Source organism: Oncorhynchus keta, unplaced genomic scaffold, assembly GCF_023373465.1.
Source record: "Oncorhynchus keta strain PuntledgeMale-10-30-2019 unplaced genomic scaffold, Oket_V2 Un_contig_5916_pilon_pilon, whole genome shotgun sequence".
Lineage (NCBI taxonomy): Eukaryota > Metazoa > Chordata > Actinopteri > Salmoniformes > Salmonidae > Oncorhynchus > Oncorhynchus keta.
In genome coordinates this window covers 947,501-967,245 of record NW_026288583.1, presented here as the reverse complement: position 1 = coordinate 967,245, position 19,745 = coordinate 947,501, and the positions used below count along the sequence as shown (strand labels likewise).

At 41.6% G+C, this 19,745-nt stretch overlaps 1 protein-coding gene across 3 annotated transcripts in view; it reads left to right on the top strand.

Moving 5' to 3' along the window:
- The first annotated feature begins 10,051 nt into the window (after positions 1-10,051).
- sptlc2a (serine palmitoyltransferase, long chain base subunit 2a) overlaps positions 10,052-19,745 on the top strand; it is a 60,309-nt gene continuing 50,615 nt past the window's right edge. For 2 of the 3 annotated variants that reach the window (XR_008121520.1, XR_008121521.1), the window contains exons 1-2: positions 10,052-10,564; positions 19,513-19,719. Coding sequence is in view for 1 of the 3 variants with exons in the window: in XM_035743430.2 (XP_035599323.1) it covers positions 10,418-10,564; positions 19,513-19,719 (354 nt within the window). In the remaining 2 variants the exon portion in view is untranslated. The remainder of the gene's footprint in view (positions 10,565-19,512; positions 19,720-19,745) is intronic. The other variant, XM_035743430.2, reaches the window with a different exon arrangement.

Here is a 19,745-nt window from a genome sequence, read left to right as displayed (position 1 = left end):
GAAGTCGAGGATCGGTAGGATGGTCAGTTTTACGAGGGTATGTTCGGCAGCATGAGTGAAGGATGCTTTGTTGCGATATAGGAAGCCGGTTCTAGGTTTAATTTTGGATTGGAGATGCTTAATGTGAGTCTGGAAGGAGAGTTTACAGTCTAACCAGACACCTAGGTATTTGTAGTTGTCCACGTATTCTAAGCTCTCAGAAGGTGTGTATATTTGTCTTGTGTGTGAGTTGCTCTTAGTGCCACCCAGAACCACTGAACTCTGAGATTGGGCTCAGAAGGGGAGACAATCTTTTGTTTGGTGTCTTAGTGAATGCCTCAGTTATTCTTCCCCAGTCGGAACAATAACATCAGGGTAGACTCTCTACAGCGAGGCAGACAGGACAAGGCTGAACATACTGTTAGTGCTCTTGTAGGTTAGTTCTAATTTAGACACACACACGCACACACACAAACAGACAGACAGGCACACACACACACACACACACACACTCATAAACTTGATTTCTATTACAGGATGTGAGCAAAAGTCAACTCAGCACCGCTTCACACGGATACAAATGATATAGATACATTTCCATGTCCTGCAAATTGGAGACACAGTGCTGCTGTTTAAAAACAAAAGTACACTGTGATAGCGGCAACCAGTCCGTGTTAGCCTGGCCATCCGCAACTCTCCATTGCTTTTCACCTGTAAGACCTTGACATTTAATTTCCCTGTGAATGGAGAAACTCTGCCAGCAAGCTGGCATGAGGAATTAGACCGCAGGCGGCCACAGACAGACCGGCTGCAGTATAGCTCTGAAACAAGTCAACTGTATTAAAAGGAGAGGGGAAAATAAGTTTGTTCACACAGACCAGCGACTAGAAGTGTGACTGTGGGTTGACATTACAGTGGGTGGCCTTCTTAACCTATCAGTCTCTGTCTCTTCTCAGAAGATGGAAATAGGCTCTATACAGGGCCGACGCAGCACACACTTTGCACCTTAAATAATTCCAATCATTATTTTCTCTGAAATGTGTCTAGGACATTCATATCTTATGTTCTGAGAACATGGCAACCATGTCCTGTGTATGTCCTGTGGGACGTTGATGGAATTAGTCTCCTAATCCTCAGAAAAATGGACACATGAATGTTCTTGCGATGTACCATGAAATGTGTTTAGAAAAGTAATATTGTATATTATGAGAACATGTTAAGAATGCTCTGGGTATGCTCTGTTTGACATTGAGGTAACTCTAACGTCAAAATATGCTAAAAAGGTTTTCAGAAGGTTTTTGCTAACATAGATAGAATGCTCTCCTAACTAACAGAAAACTGGTCACAAACATTAGGGGAACATTACTTTTAACATTACAAAAACGTTCTCTCTCCCTAGAATTGTTAGCTGGGCTGCTGCTGTTGGTTGTTATGGTGATGGCGGGATTGGCTAGTGGCGAAGTGGCGAGGAGTGTTGTAACGGCAAGGCCTCTCGGTGAGTTGATTACACCCCATTATGTCATTTCACTCCCGCTTTGTTTTTAATCGTCCTGTCCCCGTTACCATGGTCACCGATGGAGCACTGCTAGCTGCTCTTTTCAGACTGCCTGCGTTGGCTAACAGCCGTGCTCTTGACTGACAGACAGGTAGTCTCGGTGTGTGTTTTTAGGTCATCTCTTGTGTCAGTCATAAAGTGGGTAACAGTTTCTTAGTTTACAAATGGCCTTTAACTCAGAGTGAAAACAATGTTTCCTTCACCTTGTATTAGCTTAAGGCCGGTCAGGAGTTTTGTTAGTTATAGATTGTGGCCTTGTTATAGACCATAACTACTAGGACATAATGTTTTTCCTGGTCAGGTCACATGGTCAAGACAAACTTCTGGGTTTAAACTATAAAGTTACCACTCTGTATTGGTTTCTCCCTTTTTACTCAGAGGGTAGAAGCTGAAAGAAACTGGCGTCCATCTTGTTTCCTAGCCCGTAGAACAGAACCAGGGGCAGGTTGGTTCCTAGTCGCCTCACCTCCTCACCGTGACAGTTGAATTCCTTTCCCAGAGAGTTTGCCTGAGGGGGACAGAAGAGTGAAAGGACTTTTGTTTACATTTAACATAATCTCCTTATGTGAGCGAGAGCTGGAGAATGCTGGCACTGTGCCTCTCTGTCCGTTTCTTTCTCTCTCTCTCTCTCTCTCTCTCTCTCTCTCTCTCTCTCTCTCTCTCTCTCTCTCCTCTCTCTCTCCGTCCATTCCTCCCTCCCGCTCTGTATCTCTCTCTTCTTTTGGCAGCCTGTAATTTTTTTCTCTTTCAATCACGTCGGCTTCCATGGTAACTATCTGCTGAGAGGCCAGAGAGGGTCTGTGAAATGTTTCCAGGGCCCAGCTGTAATTGGTAGCAGGTTAGATGGAGAGAAAAATACCCTGTGCTCCGTCTGTGTTCCCATGCATTATCACAATACAGAGACCTTTGTGTACATGAGCAGGTGTTATTGGCTGTGTGACGCAGCTAGGCCTAGCTGCATATACTGGTGGGAATAATATGTAATGACGCATTTATTACTAGGCTTCTGCTACAAACTATGCATATCACTAAGCAACATGGCTTCAATTGATCAAAGTTAGGTATTTTATCTATAGCTACAAATCTGATGATCCCACCTGCATTGGAAAACTAATGAAAATAGCTTGGCGATAGATATTTCAGTTGTTGTTTGTCTTCTGTTAGATAATTGTTTGCCAGTAGTTATGCCCAGCTAAAGCCCTGGTTATTCTGGGATGCCTTTATCTGTGTAGTGTATACTGTGAGTGACTTGACCAGCTTGCTGTTGTGTTATAAATGGTGTAATCCCAGCTCTGAAGGAAGCCTGTGGTCCATGCTAAATCAACAGTAATCAACTCCCAGGTACCTGGAAGGCGTTGCAGTGCAATAGTGACACCTGTAGGCCAGAGGCGGCAGTGCAGTGGTGCGCTATAACAGCAGGTGCATCTGGTAGTCGTGTATAATTTAGGTTAGAGAGAATAGAATGGCTATATCTTTAGAGGTGTTGATCACATGTTCTAAGGTTAACGGTATGGGTAAGATTTAACATGGTTGAACGTGTATTTACATTTAAAAACTGCTCTTCATCCATCTTTTCATAGTGATAGTATTAAGCAACGGACTAGTGCATCTGGCTAAACGACATGGGAGCGTAGTGCCGTTGTGCCCTGAGGAGGATTATAGAGCAGGCCCAGTCACGTCTTGGTCTTGGAAGGTGATACCAGTACACACACAAAGGAATACTCTGTGTACAGGCTAGGCTGCCTCTGGCTGTCATACTCTGAGGAATGGAATCTGTGAGTGGATTCTTGTGACTGAGAGTGATGCCAGAGAAAAGCAATGAGTAGTAGCATATATGGCCCACCTGGGGATGACCGCTATGAAAACAAATACTGTATGAGGACACGTATCAAGTGTTTATCGTTGATTTATTTTTTACTTATTCGTCAAATAGAGTCATCCATTTATTTTCCCTAATGATTTTGTCCATCACCTCTTGACAAGTCACAGTTTTTTTGAGAAACTGCATAACCATTATAAGGACTTCGGACATTCATACACACATAGGCTACTTTACACATTACACAGATATGCAGGTAGCCTAGCGGTTAGAGAGGCGACTGTTTGCCAGTTTGAATCCCGGGACTGACTGGAAAAATCTGTTGGGAAGTGAGCTGGCTCAAATGTCAAAAATAATTCAGTAAATACTACAGTAATGTCTGAAAAAACACCACAGTGAACACTACAGAATTTATACCATATACTATTTATATCATATATATATACTATGATGTTTTTTAATGTGGATGAAACCGGAGAGTTGCTGGTATCAAATCCTAGATGCCATTTCCTGCCGTTGTGCCCTTCAGCAAAGCACTTTACCCTGCACAATAACTGCTCCATGGGTGCCCAGTGTGGCAGCCCCCTGCTCCAACCTACTCAACCTGTATGGGTGTCTTTTGGAGGGGTTGGGATGAAGCGGAAGTCAACTTTCAGTTGGACTTTGTGTACAATTGACGAATAAAGTGTTTAATTTGTATTTATTTTTATTTTACCCCCTTTTCATGGTATCCAATTGTTTGTAGTTACTATCGTGTCTCATCTCTACAACTCCCGTAGGGGCTTGGGAGAGACGAAGGTTGAAAGCCATGCGTCCTCCAAAACACAACCCATCCAAGCCGCACTGCTTCATAACACAGCGCACATCCAACCCGGAAGCACCAATGTATCGGAGGAAACACCGTGCACCTGGGTGCACTGCACACGGTGCCCAGACTGCCACAGGAGTCACTAGTGCACGATGAGACAAGGATATCCCTATCGGCCAAACCCTCTCTAACCCAGACGATGCTAGGCCAATTGTGCATCGCCCCATGGACCTCCCGGTTGCGGCAGAGCCTGGGCGCAAACCCAGAGTCTCTGGTGGCACAGCTAGCACTTCGATGCATTGCCCGAGACCACTGCACCACCCGGGAGGTGTGAACAAAGTGATTTTAATCTTAATATATATGTTGACATTTATTATACCAAAAGAGCAAATTGTTTTAGAGCTGATAGTTTATAAGTCAATAATCAATCACGTGCATGAATGCATTCAGTTGTGCAACTTTCCCTTTTGTTTGGTAGCGGTGCCATTATTTTCCCCTTGGCTAAGAACATTGCATAGAAAACTGCATGATTCCCACTGTGACATAAAAGCTTGGGATTGTGGAGTCGAACCCCCCATCTACGGGCTGTGATAGACTGTTTTCTGGGGGCACTCCCCCTCTTCTTCTCTCCTGTCTGTTCCGGGTGGTGAGAGTTACCCCTTGCAGTGTAATGGGTTTTCCTGAGCCTGGCTGCCTTGAAATGTAGGAGTCCTTTTGTGGTGCCATGTGCAATGCCTCAGAGAAGAGCAGGAGGGGGAGAGGGGAGGTGCAGGGGGAGAGATAAGGAGAGGGCTGCGTGTGCGGAATGCTCATGCTCCCTCTGTCTCTCTCTTTCATGCTCTTTCTCTCTCTCTCCCTCTTTCTCTCCCTCACATGTCTACCCACTCTGTCTCACCACATCCAACTGTTTATCTACTACTACAGGGCTTTTCTCTCTCTCTCTCTCTCTCTCTCTCTCTCTCTCTCTCTCTCTCTCTCTCTCTCTCTCTCTCTCTCTCTCTCACACACATCTGTCAATCGCGTGGGCAGTAATGGAAACATAAAAAAAGATGACATCTGATAATGAAGGCTACTGGGGGGGACAACTCGGAGTTCTTGGTTGATGGTTTCAGATGCCAAGAAATCCATAGGTATAAGAAACCCTAACCCGTACCACCTACCCCCTGCTCACAGCATGAGTGTTGGGGTGTACTTTAAGCACTAACCAGCAGTGTAGGTGTTGGGTTGTGAGGTATGGTGGTGGTGGGGAGAGGCAGAGGCGTCATTGGATGAGTTATTGAGCTATTACAGTGCCGCCAGACCACTAACTGGGGTGATGAACCTCTCAGACTGACCACAGGCAGCTGGTGTCTGGTCACACGTGACAAGAGACATGGGGCAAGGGAAGATTAACACGCCTGTTCAGTGTAATGTATCAGTGTGTGTACCACAGCAGCCATCGACACTGCAGAAAAAACGTAAGACAAAAAATGGCTACCGTCTCGCTCTGTCTCTCACTTCGCCGAATATTGTTCTGTTACTTCCTCTATCTTTCTTTCTCTATCTCTCTCTCTCTATATATATATATATATCTTTATTGCTCCCTTTTTCTCTCCCTCTCTCTCCTTCCCTCCGTCTCTCTCTGCCAGCGGCTAACAGGAATCCAGGCAGGGGAGGAGAGAGAAACAGATTTGGTTCCCTCCCTCCTCTCTCTCTCCCCTCTCACCAAACCTGTTTTATTCCCATCATCTCCTCGCCTCTTATCGGCCTCTTCCAGGCGCATGGCGGGCGAGAGCCTCCATAATGAGGTGGCGAGATCTCAGACTCCGATCACTTTGCCGCCTTATCGGCGCTGACACCAATCTCCTTGAATGACATTCCGCCCAAACCGTTATATAAACCAGCAGAGCCCAGATCAGTGGAGGAAAGTCAATGCTGCAAAGGAGAGCGAGAAGGAGAAGAGGGATGGAAAAAAGGGAGAAGATTTAGAGCTGCCGTTGCGAATGATAAGGGCAACTGTTTTTTTCCTTTCCTTTTCTTTCTCTTTTTGTGTGTGTTTTTATTATCACTTATTTAATTAAAATCGGAGTTGCTTTCCTAAGAAAAGAAGAAGGGAGATAAAGGGGATTGTTTTTGAAATGGCGTGGCTTAAGATCGTTAGCCTGTCTGGATGCTGAAGTGGGATGGGAATCATGTGACGCAGTCAAGTAATAGCACAGATCTGGGTATGCTCCAAAGGCGCATTTTCCTTATCTTTGATCAGGGTTTGAATTGACCCCTGAGCATAAGCAAATATTAACATAGTAATCCCCATCATCAAAATGTTAACCTTGGTTCTGCCCACCATTTCAGAGCATCCCCTAGAATAAATCTGTGTATACATGCGTGCATGTGTGTGTCTATGTTCGTGTGTGCGTATGTTTGTGTCTGCGCATGTGTGTGTGTGTGTGTGTGTGTGTGTGTGTGTGTGTGTGTGTGTGTGTGTGTGTGTGTGTGTGTGTGTGTGTGTGTGTGTGTGTGTGTGTGTGTGTGTGTGTGTGTGTGTGTGTGTGTGTGTGTGTGTGTGTGTGTGTGTGTGTGTGTGTGTGTGTGTGTGTGTGCGTGCGTGCGTGCGTGCGTGCGTGCGTGTGTGTGTGTGTGTGGATGAAGGTTCTACCCTGTCTTTGATGGAGAAGGGAGGGGAAGTGGGGGGCGCTATCTCCACTCTAATGCAGTGCTCACAAGTAGGAAGTAAACACCACACTTATAGATCTATAGAACATTGTTACCCATGATAGCGTTAGCTAACCTACAGTAAGCCTTGATATATTAGATATAAACCACAATATGCCGTGGTTGCCCTGCCAGGAGATATGGTGCATAGTACATTAACGCAGCGATAGATATGCTATTCTAGGGGGCAGTGGCCTGGAATAGAAACCATTAAGAGCCCAAATAGGAAAGAAATAATGGCAGCAATCATTTAACACATGGAAAGTAAAACACGGGTCCTTATCTTTCCTGAACAGGAGTGTGTTGTTTTCTCCTCATGTGCCTCAGTCCAGCAAGCTCACCATGACAATGAGAACAATTTCATTAAAAATACAGGCCTGAGGGGGGAAGTGTGTGTATGTGTGTGTGTGTGTGTGTGTGTGTGTGTGTGTGTGTGTGTGTGTGTGTGTGTAGGGGGGGACCACATTTCAAAGGCAAATCTATGCATAGTGGTTTGACTGTGGGTCACCCTATATGATGTGAAATAGGAATTAGAGGTCAGTGTGTGTGATATTCTATCATTCTCTAACATGGGGCATTGTCAGTCTCTCTGAAACAGTATGAGAGAGACAGTAGGAGAGAGAGAGAGAGAGAGAGAGAGAGAGAGAGAGAGAGAGAGAGAGAGAGAGAGAGAGAGAGAGAGAGAGAGAGACGTGAGGACGCCTCTCCATATAGATGATGTTAGAGAGACACCATCAGGCATACAGTGCTCACTTCACCTTATGGCTGGGTATGTTTGAAATCACAAAATAAATAGAATATTGCTTTAATTGAGCCTAGGTTATGATAACGTATACTGTCCCTATACCTTGCAGACAGTTCAACCAAAGTACAGGAAATGAAGAGTAAACTCGATCTATGGGGAAAAAGGTAGGTTCAAGAATGCTGTTTTATAAACTACCACAGAATGAGTCATAGTACCCATAAAACCTAGCGGTCAAACAAGGAAATGGTTCAAATCGTTTTTCCACCATTCATTTTTCTTGTAAGGGGTTTCAGAAAATGTTTAATAAGGGCTATGTTTTGTGTAAAACATATGATGTTTTGATAACTGTGGAAATCTGCCGAGGACAAGGTGACTTTTATATTTATCACAATACCTGTGTCACACTCTGACCAGAGTTTGCGTTGTTTGTTTCTATGTTTTGTTTGGTCAGGGTGTGATATGAGTGGGCATTCTATATTGTATGTCTAGTTTGTCTGTTTCGATGTGTTTGGCCTGATATGGTTCTCAATCAGAGGCAGGTGTTAGTAATTGTCTCTGATTGGGAACCATATTTAGGTAGCCTGTTTTGTATTGTGGGGTGTGGGTTATTGTTCCTGTATCCAGTGTTTGTGTTGACGTTATGCGACTGTTTTGACTTTTTTCATTTTGTCGGTTTATTGTTTTTGTTTGTCGTTAAAGTATTCTATTAAAATGGATAATCATCACGCTGCATTTTGGTCCTCCTCTCTTTCGCCCGACGAAGAGCATTACAACCTGTTAGCAAAGGTGTCAGCTAGAGATGACTTGCAGGGATTTGTAGTCTTGCATAATGTCAACTTTGATGCTAATTAGCATTTTCAAATCTGAGAGTAAATAGAGAGGAATATCTTGATAAAAGTCACCTTGTCCGAGACAGCTTTATATTGTTATAAAAACTTAAAAAATGAATGGTGGAAAAACTATTTGAACCATTTCCTTGTTTGACTGCAAGGTTTATGGGTATTATGACACCTCCACTGTGGGGCTCTGTAGTTATGAAACGCTCTAAGGAATGCATGGCACTCTGCCAGAATGAATGTTATTCAAAGTACGCATCTGAAACTAGGCCTACATTTTCCCACGAGATAAGTGTTTCCATCCAATTGACTTGTTTTGGATAAAAGGCTGTGCGTGATGACGTAGTGCACACAGAAAATTACTTTTACGTTTAAATGCCCATGTACCGAATAAAAAAATACAAATAAATGGGTTTGCATAGCATTTTCAACTCTACTGATGGTTTTGTCACAAACATTTTTGTGTTGTATAGCGATTGTGTCTACTCTGGTATAGGCACATGCGCTCTCGCCAACAGCTCGCAGATACAGTGTATAAAAAGGCTGGATGAAAACTTGATCCTATTTTGGCAGTTACCTGTATAGACATATGTGTGTGTGTGTGCACAATAGGTTACAATGTATGTGTGTGTGTGTGTGTGTGTGTGTGTGTGTGTGTGTGTGTGTGTGTGTGTGTGTGTCCTCCCCAAGGTTAGCACTTCTCACAGGCCTCTGGTGGAGGATGCGGTTGGCATTGCTCTCACAGCTGCTGTGCATGAAGGGTCTGCAAGCCTGGACGTGGCTGTTAAAATACCAGTGCAGAATAAACTTCCCACAGCTGCCCTCCTCCCGGGACAACACACACGGTTCTACTGGAGCTGGAATACATCACACACAGTGAGTGAGTGAGTGAGTGAGTGAGTGAGTGAGTGAGTGAGTGAGTGAGTGAGTGAGTGAGTGAGTGAGTGAGGCCAAAAATCTGGAATCAGAACAGAGGTAAAGCCACAGTGAGCCGTTAAAGCTCCGAAGGTTTGTGACGTTAGTATTAATTTTACTGTACAGTAGCTTAACATTTTGTGATGATCATTAAATATGTGATCATACAATTGAAGAGTTTATTTGTTTCACATTTGTGTTTTTTCTTCAGAAAATAATGTTTATGGGTACCTTTATGTGTCTGTAAAATATTACTGTCCTCAGATTTTCAATTCATATTTTTCACAATTGGTTTTGTTGCAAAACACTATATATCCATTGTTTCGCTTGAATGGAATTTTTGTATCCTGCATTAAAAAAATACAAATAAAAACCTGGTTCAACCTTTTCATGCAAGTACAGTACATGTTGGATAAAAAAAAGGTCATGCTCATGCCTGATGAAAACATCACATTTGTCGGTAAACTTTGCAAATTTAGCACACCGTGGGAACAGGTGAGACCTATGTCACATGTCAGAGAGCCCAAACAGTAGAGGCTACTACAGTTCATTTCCACGACAGAGGACCACTCCCTTTTCTTATCTGAAGGCTCGTAAACCGCACCCATTCCTGAATGCCGCAATACCATAGGCTGACGCTGGTTGCTATGGGCGTTTATTTCCGGTATTGCAGCGGTTGGAATTTCAGGGGTTGCATTCAGTTCATCTCAACGATTGCTACGTTGCGTGATGGTTTATACTGAACAAGACGTTTCCCCAAAACTGTGCGTACGGTCCTTCAACATCATTTGAGGTACGTCTGCTACTCTTTGGTGGGTGTGGCCTGATCAATACGGGGGATACCATTTGAAATCGCAAAACTCGTTCAGCAAGTTACATTTATAGCCGTTATGTTGAATTAAAGGTTGAACATCGTGCTGTCTTACTGAACACACCCCTTGTGTCCTAGTTGTGGATTTTTGGGTGGGTTTGCGAGCGCACAACCCGGACAGGCACCAAAAACGAGTTCCCCATTCTGTGCTAGCCAGATACATGCAAGTTACTGTAGCCTCCACAATCATAGGCAAGGATGACCGAAAGCTCCGCGAACAAGCCGGCCAATGGACAAGTTTGTCACCGAGTGAAGAACGGCGTTAAACCGGGCAGAAACGGTTTCATAAAAAACCATCACCATTACCATCATCAGCAGCCGATGTACTGCTATCCCGAGGACAAGGTGAGGCCCAAGCGCACTGTATGGATGGAGAATGGATGGATGGTGTGGAAGTGGTGAGGCTTATCTGAATAACCGAAAACACCAAGCTGAAAATCAGTATTGTTAGCAATGTAGCTAGCTAACATTATGTGTATTTAGCTTTTTGTGTTTTGAAATGTAGCTAAACGATTTTGTTAGCTTTATCGTTACTGACACCTATTTGAATTTGCTAAACAACTGCCCGCAAGCTGAAGCCAACGTTACTGAGTCTACTAACTCAGTAAGTTGGACATATGACAGTTGTTGCCAAATATTTTAGTTGATTTATTAACTAACGTTAGCTATTCATCAAAGTAGATTTGTAATAATGGAACGTTAGCATTATGCAACGTTCAGTGGAGGCTGGTGGGATGCGCTATAGGAGGACGGGCTCATTCTAATGCTGTAATGGAATTAATGGAATCAAATATGGGGTCTCCATGTGTGTGATGTGTTTGATATCGTTCCATTCATTCCAATCCAGCCCGTCCTCCTATAGCTCCTCCCATCAGCCTTCATTGGTGACGTTACATCCCACAGTGTTAGCTAATTATATCTGCAGTGTAGCCAGCTTGCTGCTTTTCCAGCCTTTTATCGTTTACAAACAACTAGTTAGCTAGCTACAATGTCAACACTCATTTAATTCATCACTGATGCCATTAGCCCAAAGTCCAGCAGATGGTGCAATTCAGTCGTTTCATTTACCGTCCAAAGGGAATCACAGCTATACACTCGTATACCGGTTCGTACATAACACTTTCCATTCAGGCTGCAAAATCATTGATTTCCTCCTTAACTCCATTTAATGGTGAGAAAGCCAAAAAATATGCATACTTTCTTTACGAAACACCATTTTCCACCACCATGCTAGAGTAGTTAATGCTAGTCCCTAAATTAGCGTATCACATTCAGCCATTTTCCACCACCATGCTAGAGTAATTAATACTAGTCCCGGATGTTGCGTAACCAATTCACTTTTTGGTCCACCAGCAATGATTTAAAAATATTTTTAAAAATCTACCAGCCACTCAGATCTTTTACCAGCCAAAATAAAATACACCCACACACAAAGAACGAGAATGCTTTCTGTTTTTCTAAAACAAAAAATGTATTACTTGTAAGAAGTAATGGGGTATATTGCATAATTACATTTTTATGACCTGTCTTTCAACCAATGTTTGTTCAAATAAATCATTTAGATACAATAGTAAAAAGAGATGAACAGGTATAGAACTGAATCAACGAAGGCTGAGTATGGCTTATTTATTATTATAGTTCAAGACTTTATTTTGACATTTTTTACAAGCAGTTCATGATCTGAGTGTTTTAATGATAAGAAATTACTAAAAGTTCATTAATAAAATATTTTAGGATGGATCCATGCTCAATCAAGCACAATCATTAGGTGAGACAAATGTTCAGCTGCCCCTTTAAGGGATGGCTCGTTACCATAGCAACTTAGGCACTTGCTTGTCTGTGCTGGAAAAAAATATGTTGCAGCAAACTGAAAGTAACATTGAAAAACAACCTAGTGTGTGTGAACAAAATTATATAATGGGCCAAGAAACACAAGGACAAAGTCACAGTCAGTGGTGTAAAATATCTAAGTTAATACTTTCTAATACTACTTAAGCCATTTTTTGGTGGTATCTGTACATTACTTTACTATTTATATTTTTGATAACTTTTACTTCACTACATTACTATAGAAAATAATTTACTTTACTCCATACTTTCCCTGACACACAAGTACTCATTACATTTTGAATGCTTAGCAGGACAGAAAAATGATCAAATTCATGCACTTGGCAAGAAAACATCCCTTGTCATCCCTACTGCCTCTGATCTGGCAGACTTACTAAACACAAATGCTTCAATTGTAAATTAAGTCTGAGTGTTGGAGCGTGCCCCTGGTTAGCCATAAATAAATAAAAACACATTGTATCCTCTGGTTTGCTTAATATAAGGAATTTTAAATTATTTTTTACTTTTGATACTTAAGCATATTTGAGAAATTCCATGTACTTTTAATACTTAAGTATATTTAAAACCAAATATTTTTACTCAAGTAGTATTTTACTGGGTAACTTAACTTGAGTAATTTCTATTAAAGTACAGTATCTTTACTTTTACTCAAGAATGACAATTGGGTACATGCATGTTAGCATTGGCGAATGGGAATATGATGCTCAAAGTGGCTCAGACTCATTGTGATGAATCTATAAAACGGAACTAGCTAGCTACATAAAAGTATTTTGGGGAATTCAAAAATGTATTGGAATAAATAACCAAACTATAAAGCTAGCTAGCCAGCTATGGTGCGGGAGGTAGCCTAGCAGTTAAGGGCATTAGGCCAGTAACCAAAAGGTAGCTGGTTCGAATCCCAGAGCCAGCTCGGTGAAACATCTGTCTATGGCTTTAAGCAAGGCACTTAACCCTACGTGTTCCTCTAAGTCGCTCTGGAATAGAGCATCTACTAAATTAATCAAATGTAAATGTCTGTAGCTAGCTACCTGACAAGAGTGCTATTTTAGCTTGCTCGGTAGATAAATCGCTTTAGGTTGGTTGCTTTCCACCAAGGATGTTGCCTATCGCTCACTTGGCCATGGAATTTGAAGGTATACTTGGATGTGACTATGTAAAACTTAATTTGTGGGTTGAGGGGTGAGGGCTGTCTACTTCGCATTTGTCCGCAGCCCTGAACTGAAAGTTTCTAAATAAAAGAATGCTGAAACCTGATTGGCTGAATGTGATATGCTAATTTCGGGACGAGCATTAACTACTCTAGCATGGTGGTGGAAAATGGTGTTTCATAAAGAAAGTACGCATATTTTCCCTGTTTTTTTTCACGCCTTCTCATCATAAAATAGAATTAAGTAGGACATCGACGCCTTTCCAGCCTTAATGGAGAAAGTTTTATGTACAAACTGGTCCACAGGGGATACGAGTGTATAGCAAGCTGCATACATTCCCTTTGGACGGTAAGATGAAACGACTCAATATTGCCATCTGCTGGCCTTTGGGGTATGACGTCATCAGATGTTGAGTGTAATCTTAAATAATCTTAACTGGGTGTAGCCCTGCTGCCGCCTGATGGTGCTGCTATTCCTCACGTCTTTTGTCATTTGTCATTGGTGTCCTGCATTAAGCTGCACAGACGGTAATACACTCTGTCTCCCGGCGACTGGCTTGTACATCCTCCATTCAGGCTCCAAAGGCATCTGAAAAAGAAAATGGGAAAAATATGCGTACTATCTTAATAAAATAACGTTTACCACCACTAGCTTTGGATTTTCTGACAACTTCCAGATGTTGCACACAACATTCAGCCAATCAGGTTGCAGCAGTCTGTTGCTTACCCCTGGCTGAACGGGATGCACAACGACAGGAAGTAGCATTATCCACTCTAGCATGGTTTGTTGAAAGTTGTGTTTTATTAAGACGGTTTGCATATTTTCCCAGTTTGTTTTTGGGGCGGCATGCCATTAAAGCTAGTTAAGGAGGAAACCGATGCATCTACAGCCTAAATGGCGGATGTTTTATATACCAGCCGGTTACTAGGGGACAGGAGTGTAACAGTGCCTTCAGAAAGTATTCAGACCCCTTGACTTTTTTCACATTTTGTTATGTTACACCATCATCAATCTACACACTATACCCCATAATGATAAAGCAAAACCAGGTTTTTAGAAATGTTTGCAAATGGTACCAGGTTTCCTCTAGACGTGGTTTTGGTGCCCTTCCCCAAATCTGTGCCTCGACACAATCCTGTCTCGGAGCTCTATGTACAATTCCTTTGGTCTCATGTTTTTGCTCTGACATGCACTGTCAACTGTGTGGGCTTTTATAGACAGGTGTGTGCCTTCCCAAATCATGTCCAATCAATTGAATTTACCACAGGTGGACTCCAATCAAGTTGTAGAAACCTCTCAAGGATGGTCAATGGAAACAGGATGCACCTGGGCTCAATTTCGAGTCTCATAGCAAAGGGTCTGAATAGTTATGTACTTATGTTTTTTATTTTTAATAAGTTTGCAAAAATGTCTAAACCTGTTTTCCCTTTTTCATTATGGGCTATTGTGTGTAGATTGATGAGGGAAAACATGCATTTATTCTATTTTTGAATAAGGCTGTGACTTAACAAAATGTGGAAAAAGTCTGGGTCTGAATACCAAATCCACTATACTGAACAAAAATATAAATGCAATAATTTCAAAGATTTGACTGAGATACAGTTCATATTAGGAAATCAGTCAATTGAAATACATTCATAACATATGCATATGTTAGTCAGATACCTTAATAAAAACAAAGGTAGGGGTGTGGATCAGAAAACCCGTCAGTATCTGTTGGGACCACCATTTGTCTCATGCAGCGAATGACGTTCCTGCAGTCAGCATGTCAATTGCTCGCTCCCTCAACTTGAGACGTCTGTGGCATCATGTTGTGACACAACTGCACATTTTAGTGGCCTTTTTATTTTCCCCAGCACAAGGTGCACCCGTGTAATGATCATGCTGTTTAATCAGCTTCTTGATATGCCACACCTGTTAGGTGGATGGATTATCTTGGCAAAGGAGAAATGAACACTAACAGGGATGTAAACATTTGTGGCAAAAATCTTTGAGATTTTTGTGCTCTTTGTGCATATGGAACATTTCTGGTATCTTTTATTTCAGCTCATGAAACATGGGACCAACACTTGACATGTTGCACTTCTTATTTTTTTCAGTGTAGATTTAAAAGACTCAGGTCACAAAAAAAATTATGAAATTTAGCAATATACCACATTACTTCTAACTAATACAATTCTTGTTTTAGAAACATTACAAAGCACGGTCATCCGTTTGTGTTTTTTTAATGTAATTATGTCAAAAATATTGTAACAAAATTACTGTTAAATTAACCTTAACCCCTTTCCTAACCTTAAACTAATTATCCTAACCTGTTATGATAATTCTCATAACCTACTGCATAAATTCTCCTAACCTGATATGAAATGTCAAATCTGACATTAATTCTCAAAAGCTGGATTCCTTCTAGTGAAATTCTCACAGGCACATGTGAAGACCTGAGTGGCCCCGTTACCAAGGTAACCTTAAAGGGGCAACTGAAAAATGTTTGTCACGGAATATTAAATTTAAGTCTTACTAGTAATACATTCATTTTTTTTTTACATTACTGAACATGCTCATCTGTTTTTGTGTGTGTAATTATGGCGGGGAAAACATTTGGCTGGGAAAAGATCTGAGTGGCTGGTAGATGTTTAAAAAAAAAAAAGATTCTACCTGCCACAGTGTCTGGTATACAAAAAAAGTTTGTTTTAGTCCCTGGTCACAACCCCTATACCTGTACTCCCCAACTCCCTAACTCCCCATCTCTATAGAGGGAACGCAGAGGAACAGGGCGCTGTTCATTAATTTTCCACCCCTTGATCCAGACTTAATTTTAATTAGCCTAGTGTATTGCAAATTCGATAACATCTCTTTCATGAGTCAACAACATATCTTTAAGATGGCTCTAAATTAAAATTCTCAGAGACAATTCTATCAAGTTGGCTATATCAATGTCTTGCCCTATATAGCCACTTTTATCCAAAGCGATTTAGTCATGCGTGCATACATTGGCTCCAGCGGGAATCAAACTCACGACCTTTGGCGTTACACGCGCCATGCTCAACCGACTGTGTGATCTTCTAGCTAGAGCATTTTTAGTTTAGTTTATTAATTCAACCACTTAAAAAAACAAGCACACATAACTTAAAAGCCATACATGCACATTAATAAAATCATCGAGGATAACACACAATAAAGTCTGGGACTTATTTCCATTGTGATCCTCTTGAGACAAGATGGCTAGACAAGATCGAACACAGTGTGGCAGTGAAATATTAAAACCTAAACATAAAAGAAGAACATCGATCTCATCATTCCAGTTACATCATTGCATTGGAAGTAAAACACTGGGGCCCAGATACTGATGTCTTGCCAACTAGGGTATGACAATTCAATAAGGCATTGCCAAGACATCACAAACAGATCTTAGATACAAGGAAATTAATCAAGGAATTAACCTAGGCCTACGTGTTGTAGCTACACTAGCTCCTTTTCCCAGGCGTAAGGCGGAGAGTGGGAGGGACGGGAATGCATGGTCTGGTAATTGACTCCAAGCTGTTTAAAAAAAATCAATTTCACCTTTATTTAACCAGGTAGGCTCGTTGAGAACAAGTTCTCATTTGCAACTGCGACCTGGCCAAGATAAAGCATAGCAGTGTGAACAGACAACAACACAGTTACACATGGAGTAAACAAACAATAAACAAGTCAATAACATAGTAGAAAAAACATCTATATACATTGTGTGCAAAAGGCATGAAGAGGTAGGCAATAAATAGGCCGTAGGAGTGATTAATTACAATTTAGCAGATTAACACTGGAGTGATAAATGATCAGGTGAACATGTACAGGTAGAGACACTGGTGTGCAAAAGAGCAGAAAAGTAAATAAAATAAAATAACAGTATGGGGATGAGGTAGGTAAATTAGGTGGGCTATATACCGATAGACTATTTACAGCTGCAGCGATCGGTTAGTTGCTCAGATGTTTAAAGTTGGTGAGGGAGATAAAAGTCTGACAACATTTTGTGGAATTTTCTAAGCTGTTTAAAGGCACAGTCAACTTAGTATATGTAAACTTCTGACCCACTGGAATTGTGATACAGTGAAATAATCTGTAAATAATTGTTGGGAAAATTACTTGTGTCATGCACAAAAGTAGATTACCTAACCGACTTGCCAATACTTTAGTTTGTTAACAGTGGTTGAAAAACGAGTTTTAATGACACCAACCTAAGTGTATGTAAACTTCCCGACTTCAACTGTAGTGTGTTTATTAAAAAGAGGAGCGTAGCAGAATACAGGCCTAATAATCATAAGCCGTTTAGCAGATGCTCTTATCCAAAGCGATAAAAGCGTCCGTCATGCATGCATACATTTGACCTACGGTTGGCCCTGGGAATGCCAAATGCATGCCTACTTGTTTTAATAATCCAGGCGTAGATCAGTGGCAGCATTTCGTTGTTTTGATTTATTTCATTGGCAAGATGTTTGATTCATGTGAGTTGGTTAGGAGTGTCGTATCTGCTTGGAGAGTGCTCAGAAACAACACCCTCAGTCATGGAGCAGCCCCTCCCTTTATTTGACTCACAAATCTGATAGCCAGAGCAACAGTGCTTTACATATGGTCAGTGTAAAAACATAGCTAGCCCATAGTATCCTTCTGTAGGCTATTTTGAATATCTCACTTCCTCTTCCCACAGTGCTAACACTGTAATAATATTCACTGACCACATAGACTAGTCACCACTTACTGAACTAAAATTCTGTTCGGTGATGATGGGAACACACAGAAATTGTCATATGAATGACCAGGAATTAGGTTATGCAGACACCTCGGCGCCAGCTGCCAGACAAGTATTCATTTACATTTTTGCGTGCGTTAAAGACATCAGATGGTGGCAAGTGCTTTGAAAAGTGTATGTCCCGTGTATGTGAGACCTTAGGAGAGATATGTAAGCCATGCCTTCTATGTTTTTATACAAAACATGCAACAGCTTGTTATTACTATGATCCAAGTGCTTTGAAATACGTGTATTACCCGGACTTGTGAGACTTTCACATTTCCAGATCATGAAACTCATGTCATTTACAGTGTCAATGGACCTGGACGATATCAAAAAGCAAACCAAACTCTTTGCAAATATGTATGGACGTTTTGTTAAAGTCAACAAGGGTATGGACAAAAAGTGATTGGAATCAAAAGGAAAGACCCTTTACAGTATGTTTCTTGTTGTTGTTGACATGACCCCTTAGGGATGAGTAAAGGTAATTTAACTGAATTGACATTTCCTTCATCCCAACCACCTCATATCACCATCACCCAAAAACCCAGAATAACACTCAGACTTGCCTTTTACTACTAGCGCTGACTGTGCTGATAACTAGCCTACTTTATTGAGAGAACCAGGTTACTATAACCAGCTTTCCATCTAACCTTTTTATGTGAGTAAAGTACACGTATGCTAAAGAATGTCACGACAGGCCTGATGGAAATAGCCAAATTGTTGGTAAACTTTCCAAATGTCGACGAAACAAAATATGCTAGACAATGTGGGATCTTTTTGTGTCTGTAAAATTAAGAATGTGAGAAATGGCAGTGGAAACACTATTATGCAAATATTGATATATAATAAGCATTATATCGAAGTAAACTTGGAGTCACGCGATGGTATGTTGTGTGGTCCTCCCGTCTACGACTTCTCAGGAGAGCACGCAGTTTATTAGGCTACAAATTAAATACATTATGATGAATGCCACAGGGTGGTGAAAGTGCAAGGTGATGAGCTTGATACTCCCTTCCAATACATAGAGGGTCTTATTCTATTTACATGAAGATCAAAGTTTGGCTGCTGTTTGCCAAAAAAAACTGTTCTTGCTCTTATGTCCATAATAATCTCATCATGTAGTCGGCTACCTGTCCTGCACAGTATCTGCGAGCTGTTTTTCTTATGACAAAACCATTAGTAGAGTTGAAAATGCGATGGAAACTCATTTAACTTACATTTGATTTCGGTACATGAGAATTTAACCACAACTGTTATTTTTATGTGCATTACGTCACCAAGCACAGCCTTTGACCCGCAATTTGATGGAAACACATTTGGTGGTAAAATGCGCATATTGTTTTTGTGCAGATTTTTGAATTACTTGCCTGAAAATCTGTCGACAATTGGATGGAAACCTAGCTACTGACTGATATGTGGCGGTCTTACCTAGTTGTCTTAATATGAATGCACTTAACTGTAAGTGGCTCTGGATAACACCGTGCTAAATGACTAAAATGTCAATGTAAATCACCTTGCCCCCCCCCCAGGTGCAGCACACCGCGTGTAATGGCAGCAGCGGCCTGGGCCTGTACAGTCGTCCCTTCATCGAGTCTTTTGAGGAAACGCCCATGCTGGTGGCGGTCCTCACCTACATGGGCTACGGCATCCTCACCATCTTCGGATACCTCCGAGACTTCCTCCGGGACTGGAAGATCGAGAGGTGTCATGTTGCCCGCGAGAGGGAGGAGCAGAGGGTACGATTATGACCACCTCACCTGGC